The sequence below is a fragment of the Macaca fascicularis genome, chromosome X (genome assembly GCF_037993035.2).
Source record: "Macaca fascicularis isolate 582-1 chromosome X, T2T-MFA8v1.1".
Lineage (NCBI taxonomy): Eukaryota > Metazoa > Chordata > Mammalia > Primates > Cercopithecidae > Macaca > Macaca fascicularis.
Window position 1 is genome coordinate 8081432 of NC_088395.1, and position 22691 is coordinate 8104122.

Below are 22691 nucleotides of genomic sequence, written 5' to 3' on the forward strand. Positions count from 1 at the left end.
GAACTCACCCGTGGTTGAAAACACTATGATGATGGCTTGCCACTGTGTAACTGTGGTTAAAATATCAGCCAACTTTTCTTACCATTCACTTATAAAGTCAAGTCATATATTTGAGTTATTTTTTGGACAAATGTATTCACTCATTCATTCATATATTCCTACTTAATGTGCTCTTTCCTATTTACAGATTTTCTGTCCATGGGCAACAAAAAATATGAGCTACAATTCAGGTTCTCACACAAGCAGCAGTTATATTCATCTTTCCAGCAAGGCATACTCCATCCCGTTTTTCAGCTGCCTCCTTCCTTCTTGTGTTTGAGGCGATTTTACCAATTTAACCCTTGCAGAAAGCCATGTGTGCATCCTCAAGCCGTTCCTCTTCTCTTTGGAGGGGAAATAAGTACATGAATTTTAAAATATTAATAATCTGTGACTTATTTTTTTACTGGATTTCACTTTTATAACCTCACTTTCTGTATGAGTTTTACATGCTCTACATACTAAAAAATGTAAATTATGTTCCATCTTGCTTTATAAGTTGAAGCATTATACTGTTTAATGCCTGTATTAGTAATTCACTAATGTGTACTTTAAAAATGAAAATGGATGTGCACCCATCAACATGAACACCTTTTCAAAAGAGTCATCCAGAAATAAATATTTAATATTTCTTCAAGGGACAGGTAATTTGATTTGATCTAATAACTGATCGTATGAATTTTTCTTTTGTTTCTTTCTCTCTATTTTTAAAATTCATTTGTGAAGTAGGAAAACATGGCCTGAAAGTCAGCACTACTGAAATTGAGATATTATTTAATATTTTATTGGTCTTCAGTAATGTAATTTGGCTTAGATGATGCAGATGTACACCTTTCGTTTGACTCTGAACTCATTAATTTGACATTGATTTCTAAAGCACAGAAGTGTCTGTCACCTGCTGTAGTTTCGAAAATAATGATATCACCACTCATGGCTTATTTATTGATAAGGCAGGCCTCTTCAGGGAATTTCTGACCCAGGTCATGCCAGCCTTCTGAGGTTGATGGGGCAATAAGGTCAAGCCCTGCTTTAATTAACCTGAAATCATTTAAACATCACTTCTGATTTACAATAATTGCTGTCTCCCGAAATTGACTCATGGGCTCTACTGTTTCTCAAAGGTTTAATGTAATCATGTCATTGTTATTTCTCAACTGTACTTCAAGATGCAAATTTTTCTATTTTAAAATTAAATGTCATTATTTTCAGACCCGCAGGTTTGCATGTGTGCAAATACATGCACACACACAAATTAATTATTATTAATCTGGAAAGTGTAATGTGTCCTAGTTGATGAGAAATAAAGCCCTACAGCACAACAACGTATGTTGTCCATGATGGTTTAAAAAAGACCATTTAAGTGGAAATACCTTATCAACCCACAGAGCTCTGTAAGTGTGTACTTAAAATGGAGCCTTGATTTTTGCAAGGGATATGTTTTTAAATCTTTGCAAATTTCAAAATTAATGGGATCCAGCAGAGTTCATACCCTAACCCATACAGATGGTGGAGATGGCTATGGGTATCTTTTGCCAGTATCTAGACAGCAAAGATAAAGTGAGGATGCCCCATAGGAAAAACAGTCTTTGCCATGATGAGTAGAGAACAACAAAAAACCTATAGACTTCCAAACCACGGAAATCCAGAGTTACTGCTCACATCACCATGAAGCTAGGGAATGTGTTTATGCAGACCATACTTGCCAAGAATTTGAATCAATGCCTTGGCAAAATTCATACTCATTTCTTGCTGTGGAATTTGAAGGTCACTTATGACTAGACAAAAGGAGGACTTGAGTCTGGGAATGCCATGAGCCCACTGTGTTGTTTGTACAATCTAGAAGGGAGGTCAGCCTCCCAACACATGGCACAGGACCAACTACACACACCTTTTCTGAGTCCAATATAAGAACTGTAAGCTTACAGAATTAATAAGGAGTGGAATTCATGGATACAGCAAGTCTCTAGGGAATCAAAATAGCATGTCTCCCTGTCTTGAATATGGCTCTGTTTTCGGTTTCCCAATATGGGAGGGAGAGTCTCTTCCATGTGAAACATGGTAAGTATTTTACTATCAATCGATATTTTTTTGATGTGGCAGAAAAATTGTGCTATTAAAAAAATTCCAAGAACATATCAAATATGGAAAGATCAACGGGTCGATGTCTACATATTCCTTTAACTTTAAAATTATTTGATTTTGACATGGATAATGACAACATTCAATCATTTGTCAAACAGATACAAGGTTAGGGAGGTTAAGCATATTATTTTGAAACATGTAGTAGCCACCATCATGCAAGCAAGCCCTCAATAGATGAATTTGTCCACCTCAATTCTTTTTTCTATTTTTATTTTTAGTTCTGGGGTACATGTGCAGGATGTGCAGGTATGTTACATAGGTAAATATGTGCCATGGTGGTTTACTGCACCCATCAACCTATCACTTAGGTATTAAGCTCAGCAATTATTTATTGGAAATACATGACGCACATATCCTAAAGTGGGGGAAAATGTTTTCTGACCACTAACGGAAACAAACTACTCATTTCCTGATATATTTTGACTATGTGTATTTTTCAAGTATTAGTTTCTACTCAATTTATGTGTGGAACATTATTTGAAAGATCATTTGTCAGTGGTTTAGAGGGTTAGTAATGTACTTAAATTAATAAAATATGTAATATCCCCGAAAGGAATCCATTTCTGAAAATTCAGTACTTGGTTTTGATCCTTTAAGTTCCCTCAATATTTTTTGTGCATGTAAATTTTATTTACACAGTAAAATACTGCCCTCAGATACATATCAGGAGATATATATATAGAGAGAGAGAGAGACAGAGAGAGAGAGAGAGTATTTTTGCTATCCAAATACTATGTCTTGGTTTTGTTGTCTTTATAATATTAAAATTTAACATTAGCATTTGAGTTACATGGGAATCAATTGTATTTTAATAGTCTAAGTTACCACTTATCTCTACCTGTTTGAAAGACTCAAATCTCTTCTTACTTTAAGGACTACAAAGATCACGATAAAATTAAGATTTTAAAAAATTAACTGAATAGTTGTCTCAATTCTCTACTTTATCATTTATAGACAGCCAAATGTGAGCAATGCACAGATTTCAACAGCAGTTAAAATCAGAGCCTTCTGCTGTAAGATGTGTCTTGTGATGGATGCGTTTAGACAAGGCTTTCACACACGGGCCATCACATTGGCTCAGCTCAGAACTAAAAGACTATTAAATCACAGGATATGTCCATCTGACAGGAAGTTGTGTGATGGCTACTAAGTTCAGGCGTCATTTTGTCTTTTGAGTGACAGAATTCTTCTCCCAAAGCAAACAACATGGATTTAGCTGCTATCTTATTTTAGACATGTCTGTATGATACAAAATGACACATATGAATTGAGGATTTACATGAGATGAAGCCAGGAAAAGCATTGGGAGAAAAGTGGAAGAGTCACTCAAAATAATATTTAACATGTATAATCCTTTAAATAATGAAATTTATTATTTAATCATTAAGTGTGAATGATCACATTTAGAATAAACATGATCATGACTGCTACTTCCAGAGAGCCCAATGTCTAGTTCGGGCATGAAGAAAACAGTTGAAGAATGCTCAAAATGTTGTTTGTATATTTTCTATGTTTGATTATGAGAAACAAAATTGGGAATGTCTCTGGTAATTTTAATAGTTAATGGAGCTATTGCAAGAAATGCACCAGTGAAAAGACTGGAGCAAGAAATGCACCAATGGAAAGACTGGAGGAAGAGAAGGTTTCCCAGGAAGCAGATTTCTATTAAACCTTGCCATTTCTCTTGGAAACTCTCAAAGCCTCAAAAGAACAATAAACAAACTGATATTTTCCACGGGGTACCACTGTGAGTGCAAAGACCATGGAGAAATTGACTAGTCAGACAGCAAATATGTACTGAGAGACAGAGTTGGAGTTAAGACTGTATCCTAAAGTTATTTTATAAAAGTTGTGCTTTGTAGCCAGGATAACATGTTTCAGGAGAAGAAACATTTTATAATGAGGACTCTGTGTGGGTTTCGTTTTGAAAAAGTAGCTTACTGTGCTTAAGCAAAGGGCCAATGTGTGTCTTTCAGGTCTTCTTACCTAAAAGAAGAGTAGCTGTTGGTATTTCTATGTGAAAACTCAAGACTAGCATCTTGTGCTATAAGCAAAGTGAACACATGTGGCAGTAAGCACTCACAAAATATATTGATATAGAGTCATCACCTGTTGATGTCATTCATACCCAGAGACAGGAAGCACAGGAACAGTGTGAATTATATGAGGCGTCCCATTTATAAGTGACAAGCAAAAATAGTCACTGTGTAAATGTGCAATGCTAAATAGCAGTAGTCAATGAAGCAGCACAAGGGGAACACAGGAACAGATTCTGTAAGATTTCTATGGAAGGGCTGGGCACGGTGGCTCACGCCTGTAATCCCAGAACTTTGGGAGGCCAAGGAGGGAGGATTACCTGAGGTCAGGAGTTCGAGACCAGCCTGGCCAACATGGTGAAACCCCATCTCTACTAAAAATACAAAAGTTAGCCGGGCATGGTGGCACATGCCTGTAATCCCAGCTACTCGGGAGGCTGATGCAGGAGAATTGCTTGAGCCCAGGAGGCGAAGGTTGCAGTGAGCTGAGATCGTGCCACTGCACTCCAGCCTGGCCTATAGAGCGAGACACTGTCTCAAAAAAAAAAAAAAAAAGATTGCTATGGAAGAAGAGATTGATTTCCAACTGGAATAGTGAGGAAAGCCTTTCTGGAAGATCCCAGGCTGTATCTGGCTCTGCAGAGGCATTGCTGAGTTTTTGCCATGCCACCTTCAGTGTATGCTAACTCCTGTTTGTATATATAAACTGCTCTTCACTACTTTCCTAAAACAGGCATTCATTTTCTTGGCATGAATTTTTCAAAAAGGAACACACACCTATATATTGTGCATCTGCCAAGCATTCAGAACTGTGCTGCATTTGGGAGTCCTTGTATATGCCCAGCTTTGCAACCAGAAGTATTTCAACATTGTTTTAATTAAGCCCACATTAGTCTTGCTTTGGTGCAAGAAATATGATATTGTGTGTGAGGATATAAACATCAGCTGTCAATGAATGGCTCCTTCATTCCCTTGGCAAGTATCATTTGAGTGTGTCTTGTCACAGTTTTGGACTAGACAGAACTAATGCAGCAAGCAATCCAGGAGCCAACAAGGAATGATCAGAGTAACACAAAACACTTATGTGAAATGCAAGGGAAAATAAATACATAAATTAGAGATGTGGTCTGAGATGAAGGGAAGCACACATCTCTGAAATATTCTGGGTACAGGTAGAATTTAGTTTCTGAGTGTTTTTGATAATAAGAGAATTTCATCAAAGAGAAATCAAAGAGTGCCCTACAGACAAAGTAGCTTTTGGACCCTTCAGATAGAACTAGAATTAAAGAAAGCATAAATGTGCTCTGGGTGGAATTTAAAAAAAGAACTGGAAGCATTTTAAAATTGCTAAGAGTGTAAATTTCAGATGTTCTCACTACCAAAAAAACGGTAAGTATTTGAAGTGATGGATATGTGAATTAGATCAGTTTAATTATTCCATATTGTATTCATAAATCATAACATCACTTGGTACCCCATAAACATATACAACTATAATTTATTAATTTTCAATTAAAAATAGACATTGAAAAACAGAATTAGAAGTAAACTTGTCTGAGTATATCGAATATTTTCCTTCCCTCACCTTTGAGTGTGTAATGAGCTGGACTTAATGACTGGCTTCCAAAAATTAGCATATGGGAAGGGGGAAGTGGTAGCTTCAAGGTGGAGAACCCAGGCAAGCATTACCTTAGGTAGTGACTTCATGTTGATAGCATGCACTTGTGATTAAATATCAGGAAAAGGACACTTCTCCTCTGAGGTCTCCTTCTCCAAAAGAGAAGAAACACCACAGTCTCATCAGCTCAGTCATCCCAGTCTAGTCATGAGAAAAACATCAGGTAAATTCAAACTCAGGGCATTCTGCAAAATGCCTGACCAGGGCTCCTCAAATCTGTCAAGATCATCATCATCATCAACAACAACAACAACAAAAGGGCAGTCTGAGAAATTTTCACACCTGGCCTTGACTACGGAGAAATGGTTATACGCAATGATAAATCCAGAACTGAGTCCTAGAAGAGAACATGGACTTTGAAAGGAAAACTAGCAAAACCCAAAAAAAACCTTGTGTTTAGTTAAGAGTAATGTACCAACATGGATTCATTAGTTGTGACAAAGGAACCACAGTGATAGAAAACTTTAACACCAACAGTAGCTGAGTGAGCTGTAGATGGAACTCTCTGGACTATCTTTGCATCTTTTTTGTAATCCTGAACCCTCTCTCTCTCTCTCTCTCTTTCTCTCTCTCTCTCTCTCTCTCTCTCTCTCTCTCTCTCTCTAGAGGGAATCATTGCCAGGGGAGGAGGCAGGGAAATGAGGAATGTAAGGCAGGAATTGGGGTTTGTGTTGTCACAGTAGGAAGATGACCCATTGTTGAGGGTGAGCTGATCAAGGATGAGGGGATAGTTAGGAGGTTGGTGAACCAAAGACTAAAAGGTTATGAAGGAGAACCCTGTGCAAAGCTGAAGAGGCAGTAAAGAAATAACTACAGAAGGAGTTTGGTAGAAAGAACTGGTAAATTTTGTACTGGAGAATGGATGAAGAATTTGATAGGGAATCACTGAAAGATGAAGGTTTGAGCCTGGCTGCCTGGGGAAACTGCAGTGTCATTTGCAGAAATGAAGTTATGCCAGGGAAAATTGAGGCAAGAGGAGGAAGGATTCAGTTTGGGACACATTGACTTAGGAAAGGAGAGAACATCCCAGTGCAGGTAGATGTAATGAGTTGATAAGTAATTTTAAAGGGATGTCAGATGCAATAAAACAAAACAATGTAACCTAAGAAAAATGTGGGGAGAAATACACGTTGGAACCCTGAGCTGTAGTCATAGGCATGGGAGAAGGAACTCGCTGAACTCCAGCAAGAACATAAAGGGAGGTTTGGAGGAAAGAGCTGAGGGCAGTCTTGGGGAGGCAAAGAATGGAGTTCCAAGAGGATCACAGGTCAGGCACGGTGGCTCATGCCTGCAATCCCAGCACTTTGGGAGGCCAAGGCTGCGGAATCACTTGAGGTCAGGAGTTTGAGACCAGCATGGCCAATATGGAGAAACCCTGTTTCTACCAAAAATACAAAAATTAGCTAGATGTGGTGGTGAGTACCTTTAATCCCAGCTACTTTGGGAGGCTGAGGCAGGGGAATCACTTGAACCCGGGAGGCGGAAGTTGTTCCAGCCTGGGTGACAAATCAAGACCTCATCTTTTTAAAAAGTTGGAGGAGGGGGGAAAGTGCAGGACCACTGCAGAGTCACAGGCTCCACTAGCAGCAGAGAGGGGAAGCAATGCAAGGAGAAGATGGTTCAGCCTTGACACTGTTGACATTTGGGGCTGGATGATTCTCTGGTGGGGCCCATCTTGTACATTGTAAGATGCTTACTTAGCAGCATCCCTGGCTTCTGCCCACTAGATGTCCACCGCTCCTCTAATATGGACAATGCAAAATTTCTCCAGACACAGCCAAGTGTCCCCTTGGGGATGCAGTCAACCTAATCAAGGACCACTGATTTTGAGTTAAACTTCAGTTTGTGAGAGAGAAAAAAGTAGAGTGCAAAAAAAAAAAAAAGAGAGAGAGAGAGAGAAGGAAGAAGGAGAGATCACTACATCTATTTCTGCTTTGCAAAAATCTCAAAATCCAGCCACCAGCATGGGTACATTTAAAAATATCTCCTCATAGTATCTGTGGGATGAATTTTGTAGACAGGAAATCTGTGCATTGTGTGTGTCCTTTCAACAAAGCTAAAGTTTCACAAGGACTAATTTCCTCTGCAAGTGGAAAGAATGATTCTATGTTTGCAGGCCCAAATCCCAGGCTGAGCTGCCTCCCGGGCCACACACAGAGCCACAAATGCCCAGGAAAATTTATTCTCTCTGTGCATGAGGTGGCACTGTTTGCAGAAGGGTACCGCTGTTTATAACAGATGTTAGAAAGACAGGTTCACGATGGCAGCCAACAGAGCAAGACAGCATTTTCCAAAGTGTACATTGCCCACCTGGTTTTTTGTTTGTTTGCTTGCATGTTTGCCTAATAGCTCAATTCTTACAAGCTCCTTTTCTGCTCAAGCATCTGATTGGGAGTGTATGACATCCCATGATCCCAACGCAGCCAAGAATGTTATGTGTGATAAGACATCGGAGCCAAGGCATTCCAAAAAAAGGTAGCTATTTCTAGAAGCTTTACTGACTCTTTCCAAACAAGTTGCTCACTAATAGCAAATTATTGCTCTGAGTCTCCTAAAATGGGCGCCCTCATCCTGTACCCTTGGAACGGTGTGAGGAGAAGAGCTCTTCATTCACTTCTATGGTATTCTGCCCTGTAACCCAGAACCACAGTATACTGTTCACAAAAGCATCCGGTAAACCCAGTCCAATCAAGGGACATTCTACAAAATATCTGAGGAGTACTCCTCAAAATTGTCAAGGTCATGAAGATAAGGAAAGACTAATTAATTGCCACTCGTGGGAGGAAGCCAGTGAACCATAATGACATGATCCCAACGTGGGATTCTGAATGGAATCTTGGAACAGAGAAAGGGAGCCCATGGAAACAGAGGAAATCCCAATGAAGTCTGGAGTTTAGCTCATGGTAACTTACCAATGTTAATATCTTCATTTTGACAGATGTTCTGTGGTTCCATAAGATATTAACATTAGGGGAATATGGGCGAGGGGTTTGTGGGATCTCTCTGCACTGTCTTTCCAACTTTTCTCTATATCTAAAATTATTCAAAAATTAAAAGTTGATGCAAAGAAAACAGAACCCCTAAAAGCGATTGGATATGTAAACATTTTATATTCAAAATGTGTTAACTGAAAATCTGTTACAGATCCAGTTCTGAATCTCGTTAGCAAGTTTAAAGCAAGGCCAAGAAGATGCAATCCCCACTGGAAACCTTATGAGACAGTTAGAAGGGAAGGGGAGCAAATGTTCACCAGGTGAGCACTGGAATGCAGCCACTGCACAAATGTGACCCTGTTCTATTCTCACAGCAATCTTCCATGAAAAGTATTTATTATTATACATGAAGAAACTCAAGCTCTCCATTATTAAGTCACTTGTCCAGTATCACACTGCTGCATGTAATGGGCTTGAATTCAATTTCCTCTGTGTCCAACTGAAAATACCACAATTTCCATTCATGGCGTCCTCCCACCCAATGCAGGTTTGGTGCAAAAACGTACAACACGGGAGAGGAAATTGAGTTTAGGTAAGACTGAGAAAACTTCTGACGAATTTTCAAATTAGGAGAGGCATGAAGTGAAAAGGAGAAGGAGCAGCTGGGAGCGTGGAGAAGCATAAACTCTGAAATAAGTGGCTAAGGAAAATGGAGATGCACAGACTGTGGCACAGAATCACTGAAGAGGAGAGGCATGCATTGGAATGATACAGGCTGTGTCAATATAGGGTCTGTTACAAACAAGCTATGCAAATGTGAGAAAACTAACCACTCTAACTTCACATTTCCCCTATGGGAAAAAAAAAAAAAAAAGACAAGGGGTAAGGATGTCTATTTCAAACTATGTGGCGATCAAATAAAACACTCTATGTAACTCTAGTAGTCTTATGGTTGGCACATAACATGCATTTAAATGCACATTTCTCTCCCTTTCATGGAATCCCCTGATGCACCCCCGAACCTTTCTTGGTAGGAATTGAATGTGCATGCACAGAATGTGGATAGATAGACTGTCACCCCCATCATTGCAGAAGGAAACTGGTGAGTTATGCCCAGTACAATTCATTCCAACTCTGATTCCGCTGTGGTTACTGCTGATGGACTCTAGGTGGCCACAGATTATACGAACATGTTTCCATGGAGCCTCATGTCATCCTGACATGCTGTTCCAGTCTAAGAGAACTGCTATTCTTCAGTTTTGAAAAGGAGCAACTGTTTTGGATACATTTTCAGTGCCAGAACTCTTTCTCCACGGCCTTCTCAGTAGTGAAGTGAGAAGGAGTTTTGACAGCTACAGAGCAACATTTCCAAATGAGAAAAGAAAACAAGGCAAACTTTTTATAAATTATTCAAATAATGTATTAAATTCAAGGAAAATAAAATTTCCATTTTATGGTGAAGACTGATGCTTCCTAAGTCTATTGGTAAGCTGAGAAACTGCTCTGTGAGCTGTTTCATTGAAAATATTGAATGACCACAGCTGTTAAATCTTGCTAAAGGTGTCCTCAGTTCACACTACAACATGCTTAGGTGCAGGGTCTGGAAGCAATGACAAATCAATGAGACTCCAACACTGAGCTGAAATGTTCTGTTTTTGCAGTGACATCAGATCTTATTGTTACCCCTGTCTTCCTTCTGTCCTTCCCTCTCCAGGTGTAACTACTAACCCTTACTTGACTTATATTACCTCTATATGAACTTTCATACATTTTTTTTTTTTTTTGAGATCGAGTCTCACTCTGTCTCCCAGGCTGGAGTGCAGTGGCCCAATCTCGGCTCACGGCAACCTCCACCTCCCAGGTTCAAGCAATTCTCCTGCCTGAGCCTCCCGAGAAGGGACTGAGCCTCCTGCCTGAGCCTCCCGAGAAGGCGCCTGGGACTACAGGCGCCTGCCACCACACCCAGCTAATTTTGGTATTTTTAGTAGAGATGGGGTTTCACCATATTGGCCAGGCTGGCCTTGAACTCCTGACCTTGTGATCCACCCACCTCAGCCTCCCAAAGTGCTGGGATTACAGGCATGAGCCACCGCACCCAGCCTTTGAACTTTCATACCTTTAGTACACAAATGCATCTGTAAACAATAAATAGAATGTTCAAAATGCTTATGTTATTTAGATGATATCCTATACCATAAAGAATATATAGACAGAAATTAATTATTTCTATATATTCTATTCTATATATTTATGTCTATAGACCATATTTTATAAATATATATTCTATATGTTTGTGTCTACAGATCATATTTTATTAATATATAATCTATATATTTACGTCTATATATTCTATAAAGAATATAGAATATATGGACATAAGTTCTTTATGTCCGTATATTCTTTTTGCTTGCCTTTTTTTGCACAAAATGTCGTGTTTAAGTTTCAGTCATGCTGATAGATGAGGGCACAATTTGTTTAATTTTAAGAGCAGGATAGATTTTATTATAGGTATATTCTACAATGTATTTATGCATTCTCCTCTCAATGAACATCTAAGTGGCTTCCAGATTTTTGCTATTACACACAAGGCTGTAATTTGTTTACACAAAGCTTGGGGCTCAAATCCAGAGATCTTGGATTGCAATGCAGGTGTCAAGATTTTCAATGGTTCCCTGGAAGAACTTAATGGGCATCCAGGGTTCCTCAGTAAGACTCCATCCAGACCAACTTAATCAGATTTGGAGGGTGATGTTTAGATATTACTTTTGTAAAAGAACCCCTGAAGAGATTCTAACAGGAGCCTAGGATTGAGATAAGCCCCTCCTCTAGAGAAACTCTTGCATTTGCTGGACAAGGAATAATGCGCATGAATGTGTATTGTGCCACATTCTGGAGCAGTGGTTCTCATGTACAATCATGGCAGAGAACTTCTGTTCTAGAATATAAGCATGGTAATGGCATTTCCAGGTGGTTCAGGTGGTAGGGATACATATATCTTTAACTGTCCTCAATATTGCTAGTTGCCAACCAAAGAAAAGATCAATTACATGTTTCCATCAACACACAGCATTACCACTGTTTGCAAATGAAGTGCATTCCTTTGTGATATTTTGTAATCCCTTGACTCTCAGTGACATCAGATTTTTTGTGATGACTATCCATTTGGGTTTTGTCTTCAATAAATTTTATTCCATATAATCTTCCCATCTTTAAATGTCTTGAGGATTTTTTATATTACTAATTTGTTGGGTATAAATATGTGTATATGTATATATATATCATCTAGAAACTATCCAAGTCAATAAATTGAAGTTACATGTGTGCTCTTCTGTTCTGTATCTTATTTTTTGCCTTACTTATGATGCTTTCCATTGTACAAAAGGAAATAGTGTCTCTGTATTAGTCCACTTTCACGCTGCAGATAAAGACATATCCAAGACTGGGAAGAAAAAGAGGTTTAATTGGACTTACAGTTCCACATGGTGAGGGAGGCCTCAGAATCATGGCAGGAGGTGAAAGGCACTTCTTACCTGGCAGTGGCAAGAGAAAATGAGAAGGAAGCAAAAGCCGAAACCCCTGATAAACCCATCAGATCTTGTGAGACTTATTCACTATCACGACAATAGCATAGGAAAGATAGGCCCCCATGATTCAGTTACCTCCTTCTGGGTCCCTCTCACATGTGGGAATTCTGGGAGATACAATTCAAGTTGAGATTTGGGTGGGAACACGGCCAAATCGTATCATTCCACCCCTAGCCCCTCCAAAACTTCACATTTCAAAACCAATCATGCCTTTCCAACAGTTCCCCAAAGTCTTAACTCATTTCAGCATTAACCCAAAAGTCCGCAGTCCAAAGTCTCATCTGAAACAAGGCAAGCTCCTTCCACCTATGAGACTGTAAAATCAAAAGCAAGCTAGTAACTTCCTAGATACAGTGAGGGTACAGGTATTGGGTAAATACAGTTGTTCCAGATGAGAGACATTGGCCAAAATAAAGGGGTTGCAGGGCCCATATAAGTCCAAAATGCAGCAGTGGCATCAAATTTTAAAGCTCCAAAATGATCTTCTTTGACTCCAAGTCTCACATCCAGGTTATGCTGATGCAAGAGGTGGGTTCCCATAGTCTTGGGCAGCTCTGCCCCTGTGGCATTGCAAGGTACAGCCTCCCTCCTGGCTGCTTTCATGGGCTGGCATTGAGTGTCTGCGGCTTTTCCAGGTGCACAGTGCAAGCTGTCAGCTGATCTACCATTCTGGGGTCTGAAGGCCTATGGCCCTCTTCTCACAGCTCTACCTGGCAGTGCCCCAGTAGGGCTCTGACCCCACATTTCCCTTGTGTACTACCCTAGCAGAAGTTTTCCATGAGGGCTCCACCCCTGCAGCAAACTTTGGCCTGGGCATCCAGGAATTTCCATATATCTTCTGAAATATAGGCAGAGGTTGCCAAACCTAAATTCTTAACTTCTGTGCACCTGAAGGCTCAACACCATGCAGAAGCTGCCAAGGCTTGGGGCTTCCACCCTCTGAAGCCACAGCCCAAGCCGTACATTGGCCACTTTTAGCTACAACTAGAGTGGCTGGGACACAGGGAACCAGGTCCCTAGGCTACACACAGCGTGGGGACCCTGGGCCTGGCCCATGAAACCACATTTTCCTTCAGGGCCTCTGGGCCTGTGATGGGAGGGGCTGCCGTGAAGGTCTCTAACATGACCTGGAGACATTTTCCCCATGGCCTTAGTGATTAACATTAGGTTCCTTGCTGCTTCTGCAAATGTCTGCAGTGAGCTTGAATTTCTCCCCAGAAAGTGGGTTTTTCTTTTCTATCACATAATCAGGCTGCATATTTTCCTAGCGTTTATGCTCTGCTTCCCTTATGAAACTAAATGCATTTAACAGCACCCAAGTCACCTCTTGAATGCTTTGCTGCTTAGAAATTTCTTCTGCCAGATACCCTACATCATCTCTCTCAAATTCAAAGTTCAACAAATCTGTAGGGCAGGGGCAAAATGCCACCAGTCTCTTTGCTAAAACATAACAAGAGTCACCTTTGCTCCAGATCTCAACTAGTTCCTCATCTCTATCTAAGCTCACCTCAGCCTAAATTTTATTGTCCATATCGCTATCAGCATTTTAGACAAAACCATTCAACAAGTCTCTAGGAAGTTCCAAACATTTCCACATTTTCCTGTCTTCTACTAAGCCCTTCAAACTGTTCCAACCTCTGCCTGTTACCCAGTTCTAAAGTCATTTCCACATTTTCGGGTATCTTTTCAGCAATGCCCCACTCTACTGGTACCAATTTACTGTATTAATCCATTTTCATGCTGCTGATAAAGACATACCCGAGACTGGGAAGAAAAAGAGGTTTAATTGGACTGACAGTTCCACATAGCTGGGGAGGCCTCAGAAACATGGCAGGAGGCAAAAGGTACTTCTTAACATGGTGGCAGCAAGAGAAAATGAGGAAGAAGAAAAGCATAGACCCCTGATAAACCCTTCAGATCTTGTGAGACTTCTTCACTATCATGAGAATAGCACAGGAAAGACCAGCCCCCATGATTCAATTACCTCCCCCTAGTTCCTTCCCACAACACATAGGAATTCTGGGAGATACAATTCAAGTTGAGATTTCAGTGGGGACACAGCCAAATCATATTAAGCTATATGAAGCTAAAACCAGGTACTATGGGTGTTCACTAGATTTCTGGTTTTCATGAAGGTGTTTTTTCTGTGTAGATATTTGTTAAATTAGTGTCCTTGCAAGAGGGCCAGGGGAACAATCAGTGAAGCCTTCTATTCTGCCATCTTGCTCCTCCTGTAAATCTGTAGTATATTTTGAAATATATCTTTGTAGGATATTTTGACATCAGGTAGTGTGATGCCTCTTGGTGTGTTCTTATATGGGCCCAGTTTGTAGAGTCCTAAAGCAATTATAATAATAACATCAAAGGTCACTGATCAGAAATCACCATAACAGATATAAGTATGATGGAAAAGTTTGAAATATTGTGAGAATTACCAAAATGTGACACAGGGACATGAAGTGGGCACATGCTGTTGGAAAAATGACACTGACATGCTCAACAGACAGTTGCCGGAAACCTTCAATTTATATATTTAGAAAAACACAATATCTATAAACACAATAAAGTGCATCACAATAAAACAAGGTCGACCTGTACCTGCCAGTACTCAGGTAATTAGTTTACTAGGAATAAGTAATAATAGCTAGAAAAACTGATTAAACACAAAAATTTTAAAAACACTATCTTCTCAGGACACAAAAAAATGGAAAGATAGTCCATGCTCATAGAGTGACAGGATTAATATCGTTAAAATGACAATACTCCCCAAAGCGATTTGCAGATTCAATGCAATCCTTATCAAAGTACCAATGATATACTTCACAGAAATAGGAAAATACTTATAATATTCATATGAAACCATAAAAGACCTCAAATAGCCAAAGCAACCCTGAAAAAAAAAGCAGAAAGCTGGAGGCATCACACTACCTGACTTCAAAATTTACTACAAAACTATAGTAAACCAAGCAGCATGGTACTGGCATTAAAACAGACACAGAGACAAATGGAACAGAATACAGAACCCAGATATAAAGCCACATGCTTACAACCAACTCAACTTCAACAAAGACACCAAGAACATACGATGCTGAAAAGACAGATATTTCAATAAACAGTGGTAGGAAAGCTGGATAAGTATATACAGAAGAATGAAGTTAGATTCCTATCTCTCACCACACACAAAAAGCAAATAAAAAATGAGTTAAAGACTTGAATCTGGTTGGCATGGTGACTCAAGCCTGTAATCCCAGCACTTTGGGAGGCTGAGGCAGACAGACCACTTGAGGTCAAGGGTTTGAGACCAGCCTGGTCAACATGGTGAAGCCCCATCTATACTAAAAATACAACAATTAGCCAGGCATGGTGGTGCATGCCTGTAATCCCAGCTACTCGAGAGGCTGATGCATGAGAATCACTTGAACCCAGGAAGTGGGGGTTACAGTGAACCGAGATTGTGCCATTGCACTCCAGCCTGGTCCTGGGTGACAGAGTGAGACTCTTCCTCAGACAAAACAAAAACAAAAACAAAAAAAGACTCAAAACTATGACCTGAAACTGAAACCACCAGAAAAATGCATTGGGGAAATGCTCCAGGACATCAGTCTGGGCAAAGATTTCTTGAGTAAGACCTCAAAAGCACAGGAGCCAAAGTAAAAGTAAACCATTGGGATTACATCAAGTTAAAAAGCTTCTGCATAGCAAAGGAAATTATCAACCACGTGAAGAGACAACCCACAGAATGGCAGAAAATATTTGCAAAATATCCATCTGATAAGGGATTCATAACCAGAATACATAAGGAGCTGGAAAAACTTAATAAACAATATGATTTAAAAATGGACAAATAATTTGAATAGGCATTTCTCAAAAGAAGACACACAAATGGCCAGCAGGCATATGAAAATATACTCATCACGAATCATCAGACAAATACAAATCAAAACCACATTACAATATCATCTCACCCTAGCTAAAATGGCTTTGATCAAAAGGACAGGCATGAAAGGATGCTAGCAAGGAGGTGGAGAAAGGGGAACCCACCTTGTACACTGTTGGTGGGAATGTATATTACTGTAGCCACTATGGAGAACAGTATGGAGTTCCTCAAAATCCTAAAAATAGAACTACTATATGATCTGAGTATTCCACTGCTGGAATACTTGCTCACATGTATTGCAGCACAAGTCACAATAGCCAAAATATGGATTTAACGTAAATGCCCATTAACGGACAAATGGATAAGGAAAATGTGGTATATGTACACAATGGAATATTATCCAGCCATAAGAAGAATGATACACTGTCATTTGCAGCAATATGGGTGGAACTGGAGGCCGTTATGTTAAATAAAATAAGCCAGGCACAGAAAGACAAATATTACATGTTTCCATTCATATATGGGAGCTAAAAAAGTGGTTCTTATGAAGATAGCGGCTATAGTGATAGTTACCAGAGGCCAGAAGGGGAAGGGGGGATGAAGGGGAAATAAAAGAATATAAATATATTTATTACCACTGAACTGCACACTTACAAGTGGTAAAGAGGGTACATTATATATGTATATTTTACCTCGATAAAAATAAATTTTAAAAACAAAATCACTTTCTTCTCACCACTTACTGCTGAATTATTGCTGGAATAATGAATTAGTACTACAGGTAAGTCATGTACCTAAGTAAGTAGTAAAATAGGGACAACAAGAATAGTTCAGTGGAATGTAGAACATAGGGAATCTAGTCTGGTCAGATATAATTTTGTTGGTGTTAAGTTAATATACAAGTTCTACTTAACTGGGCTTTCCCATGAAACTGGTTATATAGAAACAGCTAACAATCATTACAATACCAAGTGAACCTGATCCTGAAAATCATGTTATTTGCAAGTCTCAATTATTGGTTTTAGTTGAGATAAGAACTTAAAAGGATAGGTGCTGAGTGTTACCCAGGAAAAAAGTTACATAGAATAACTGGAGATAACTTGAATATCTACGTGATGCCAGGAAAAAGGAAAATCCTTCCTTACCATTCTACTATTTTTTGTTGGAATAATAAATTACCACAGACATCTGGTGGTAAACATGTAATTAGCAACCTAAAGATAGCTAGAATTAGCCAGACCAAGTAATTGATCCCAGGAAGCTGAAGATAACCGGCCTATGCCAGGGAGTTCAATAACCGTTTTCCTCAATGCAAAATTCCAACCTCATGTTAGAAATATTACCTCATACAGTAAATATCTACTTTATCCAAGTAAGTAATTAACTAGAAATAACTACACGAAACCAGTATCTGGAATAAAATTCTTCTCAATACTACTTCTTATGTCTCTGTGACATAAAGCTAAACATTTAGTGGTACCTAGGCAAACAGCTGAATAAACAACTAGCAATTACTAGGAAAACTGCTTGAACATAGAAGGTTTAATAACCATTCTAGTCAATTCTGTGTGCTTACTGTTTTAGGATTGTTGATTAGGTACTATGGATATGGTAAATAGAGTTACCTGAGTAAGAGTTAAATACAGAATCCTTCATAAAACTAGAATAACTGAAGAAAAGAAGTATAACATTACATTCTCCTCAACATTTCTCATTTCTTCTTGGAGTAATGAGTTAGTTCTGTCAATGGGTACTAGTATCTAGGTAATTACAAAGCAAAAAATAAGAAGAGATGTCTAGAATAAATATTTGATACCAGAATGGTGAGAAAAAAAAACATTCTTTTCAAATAGAAACTCTAATTTCCTTTGTGATTACTGAGTTACAATTAGTACTGGAGATATCTGTATGAGATGTGGATTTCATTTTGGGGGAGGGGCACATACTCCACAGATGAACTGCTGGGTCATATGGTAAATCTATTTTGATTTTCCAAGCAATGATTATACTGTTTTTCATAACGGCTGTACCGATTACATGTCTGTCAACAGCGTGTAAACGTCCCCTTTTCTGCACACCCTAAAAGGGTTTCATTTTCTCCACATCTTTCCCTCATTACTTTTTTGTTTTTTGTTGTTGTTGTTGTTGAGACGGAGTCTCGCTCTGTCTCCAAGGCCGGAGTGCAGTGACGCGATCTCAGCTCACTGCAAGCTCCGCCTCCCAGTTCAGCCATTCTCCTGCCTCAGCCTCCCCAGTAGCTGGGAGTACAGGCGCCCGCCACCATGCCCGGCTAATTTTTTGTATGCCATCACTACTTTTTATCTCTTGACTTTTTGATAATACCCTTCCTAACAGGAGTGAGGTGATAGTTCACTGTGGTTTTCTTTTTCTTTTTTTTTTTTTTTGAGACGGAGTCTCTCTCTGTCGCCCAGGCTGGAGTGCAGTGGCGCGATCTCAGCTCACTGCAAGCTCCGCCTCCCGGTTCAGCCATTCTCCTGCCTCAGCCTCCCCAGTAGCTGGGACTACAGGTGCCCGCCACCACGCCCGGCTAATTTTTTGTACGCCATCACTACTTTTTATCTCTTGACTTTTTGATAATACCCGTCCTAACAGGTGTGAGGTGATAGTTCACTGTGGTTTTCTTTTTTTTTTTTTTTTTGAGACGGAGTCTCGCTCTGTCACCCAGACTGGAGTGCAGTGGCGCAATCTCGGCTCACTGCAAGCTCCGCCTCCCGGGTTCACGCCATTTTCCTGCCTCAGCCTCCCGAGTAGCTGGGACTACAGGTGCCCGCCACCATGCCTGGCTAATTTTTTGTATTTTTAATAGAGACGGGGTTTCACCGTGTTAACCAGGATGGTTTCGATCTCCTGACCTCATGATCCACCCGTGTCGGCCTCCCAAAGTGCTGGGATTACAGGCGTGAGCCACCCTGCTCCGCCCACTGTGGTTTTCATTTGCATTCTCTGATTATTAATGATGTTGAGCATATTTTCATATACCTGTTGGCCAGTTGTGTGTTTTCTTTCTAGAAATGCCTATTCAAGTCCTTTGCCTATTTGTTAACCAGACTATTTATTTGTTTGCTATTGAGCTGTGTGAGTTCTTTATATATTTTGGATATTAACGCATTATTAGATATATGGTTCGCAAATAGCTTCTCCCAAACCATAGCCTGCCTTTTCATTTTGTTGATTGTTGGCTGTGCAGAGGCTTTTAGTTTCCAGCTTGCTCACTTGCTCTACAAATTTCAGCTTCCTAGACCTAACATTGTGTGAAGGTTTGAGCCACTTACTTAGAGTAAACCGTATCACATATATAATATTATTCATAAATGAATACTATATTATAGTAAATAGATGTTTATGATATATAATATTACACACACACACTCTCACACACACACACAAATATCCTGTTGGTTTAGTTTCTCCTTCTCTGAGGAACCCAGCCTGATACAGATACCCAGCTGAGCCGGTGTGTTTGCTGATCTTGACCTCTGGAAGCTAGTGCTTTAAACCACGAGAATGAAAAATTGTGAGGCACTATGTGGACGCTGGGAGAAGGAAGTGAGATGAAAAAGTTGTTTCATGGCATCCAAGAAGTGAATGGTCCTCAAGGTGTAGCAGAGGAATTTATAGGAGAGAGGGATGATTGACATCTTCCTATAGCCCCAAACCCGTCCCAGTTAGCATGGAGGGATTTTAGGTAGGTGATACAGAAACTGGGTAATGATGGCAGGTGTGGAGAAATAGGATGTACCACTGAGTGGGGGGGGTCCAGGGGAACCATGTGGCAGAAATATCCTCCCGTGCCACGAGATCTGCTAAAATTGAACATGGGGCGTTTAGGAGGGCTGCCATGTCAGTTTGGGAACTATCCTTAGGGCTGCTAACCCAAATCTCCCTTTCTCCAACCAGAGCACCCTGCCTTCCTCCTCAGATGTCACTCCCCCGCCACCTTCCTCAGTCAGGTCGCGCTGGTGCTTTGTGACGTCGAAGGCCTCCCTTCCCGCCCAGGGCTCCCATTGGCTGGGTAGTGGGGTGTTGACCAATCACAGCTCAGGGACGTGGTCGCCTCATTGTCCCGAGACCGCGGGAGGGGTATATACGGGGACCCCGGGCAGCCCGCGGTTGACCGTTGGGAGACGTTGAGCTGTGGAAGATGAGTCCGAAGCCCAGAGCCTCGGGATCCCCGGCCAAGACCAAGGAGAGCCGAAAGAGGAAGTCCTCTTCTCAGCAGAGCTCCAGTGGCCCGAAGAAGAAGGTGAGGGACCCCCCCAAGCTCCTCCTCGGCTTCCCCTCGCCTCCTTCCTCACCAGAATCCTCTCCCGGCCTCCCCTGGCACAGCCCCCACCCGGCCCGCCCGCCCGCCCGCCTCTGAGGAAACGTCCCTGTTCCCAGCCTCCTCCATCCTCTTCCCTCAACCAGAGCCCTTCTGGCATCTCCCTGTTGTCCTTCCAGGCTACCAGGGCGGCCAAGAAGGGAAAAGCAGCTCGTGGAGGGAGAGGCGGGAAGAAACGGGCCGCGAGCAAGATGGCGGCGGCAGCGGCGACGGCCCCTGAGGCGGGGAGCGGGCCAGCGGCCCCCGGCCCCAGTGACCAGCCCAGCCAGGAGCTCCCTCAGCACGAGCTGCCCCCCGAGGAGCCAGTGAGCGAGGGGACCCAGCACGACCCCCTGAGCCAGGAGACCCAGCTGGAGGAGCCACTGAGTGAGGGGGCGGCCACCGACTCCCCCATCTCCCTGAGCAGCGACTAAGTTCAGTTCCAGTCGCCAGACCTCAGAGATCTCACCAGCACGGTGGCCCCTGGGGAAGACAATAAAATGAATGTGTTGCAAATTGATCTCAGTGACTCCGTGTTCTCTGGTGGTGGGGAGGGAGGGGAAGGAGGGGGGAAGAGGTGGTGTGTGGGGAGAGGGAGAGAGGAAAAGGTGGTGTGGGGGGGGGAGGGAGGAAGTGGTGGTGTGAGGGGAGGGAGGGAGGAAGTGGTGGTGTGAGGGGAGGGAGGGAGGGAGGAAGTGGTGGTGTGAGGGGAGGGAGGGAGGAAGAGGTGGTGTGAGGGGAGGGAGGGAGGGAGGAAGTGGTGGTGTGAGGGGAGGGAGGGAGGAAGTGGTGGTGTGAGGGGAGGGAGGGAGGAAGTGGTGGTGTGAGGGGAGGGAGGGAGGGAGGGAGGGAGGAAGAGGTGGGGTGTGGGGAGGGAGGGAGGAGGAAGAGGAAGTGTGAGGGGAGGGAGGGAGGGAGGAAGTGGTGGTGTGAGGGGAGGGAGGGAGGAAGAGGTGGTGTGAGGGGAGGGAGGGAGGGAGGAAGTGGTGGTGTGAGGGGAGGGAGGGAGGAAGTGGTGGTGTGTGGGGAGGGAGGGAGGGAGGAAGTGGTGGTGTGAGGGGAGGGAGGAGGAAGAGGTGGGGTGTGGGGAGGGAGGGAGGGAGGAAGTGGTGGTGTGAGGGGAGGGAGGGAGGGAGGAAGTGGTGGTGTGACGGGAGGTAGGGAGGGAGGGAGGAAGTGGTGGTGTGAGGGGAGGGAGGGAGGAGGAAGAGGTGGGGTGTGGGGAGGGAGGGAGGGAGGAAGTGGTGGTGTGAGGGGAGGGAGGCAGGGAGGAAGAGGTGGGGTGTCGGGAGGGAGGGGGGGAGGAAGAGATGGTGTGTGGGGAGGGAGGGAGGGAGGAAGAGGAGGTGTGTGGGGAGGGAGAAAGGACAGAAGGAAGGAATAGGTGGTATGTGGGGGAGGGAGGGAAGTGGGGTCCCACGGGGTCGAGGTCAAAGGGACATGTCACAGTTAGCCAGACAGGAGGATAAGGATTGTGTCACGGCTGAGCATTGGAGAAAAGTTTCTCCTTCACGGGATGACTCCGCTTCTTGTAACGTTTGTTTCTTCATGCAATCTTGCTAGCACATACACCAAGTACCAAGAACTGGATTCTACCTACTTAGGTTTCATTGTTAAAATACCTTTTCATTTATAGAAACCAATGGAAGAATCGTCTCCATCCTCTTTCCTCTCAGCGTCCCCTCCCTACAATCTAATATGATTAAGAAAAATTCAAAGTAGAGCAAAATCTGTGTACTTGAAAAAAGCCTTTTTATCTTTGCAACTGAGGAGACAAAAAGTACATTTCATATTTCCATACATTAGAAATACACAGGTATTTTCTATATATAGTAGAATTTACTGTACAAAACATTTAAATATATGTAAATAAAATAACATACAACTATATTTACTATATACAAAACAATATAGATTATATATATTTATATATAATATATAAATACAAATATAGAAATATGAATTATATATTTATATAATATATAAATATATATAGATTATATATACACATGTTCAAAGTACATAGGTCTTTTCTATATATACTAGAACCTACTATACATATTTATATATTTATATGTATT

At 41.6% G+C, this 22691-nt stretch overlaps 1 protein-coding gene across 2 annotated transcripts in view; it reads left to right on the forward strand.

The window, feature by feature from the left end:
• Positions 1-21126, forward strand: part of LOC102122290 (testis-specific basic protein Y 1-like) — a 537360-nt gene extending 516234 nt beyond the window's left edge. The window contains exons 7-8 of one of the 2 annotated variants that reach the window (XM_065538471.2): positions 20208-20553; positions 20751-21126. In XM_065538471.2, the coding sequence (XP_065394543.1) occupies positions 20452-20553; positions 20751-21044 (396 nt within the window). In that variant the 5' untranslated portion in view covers positions 20208-20451 and the 3' untranslated portion in view covers positions 21045-21126. Of the gene's footprint in view, positions 1-187; positions 10215-20207; positions 20554-20750 lie in introns of those variants that run through there. The other variant, XR_006695070.3, reaches the window with a different exon arrangement.
• Positions 21127-22691: the final 1565 nt, after the last annotated feature.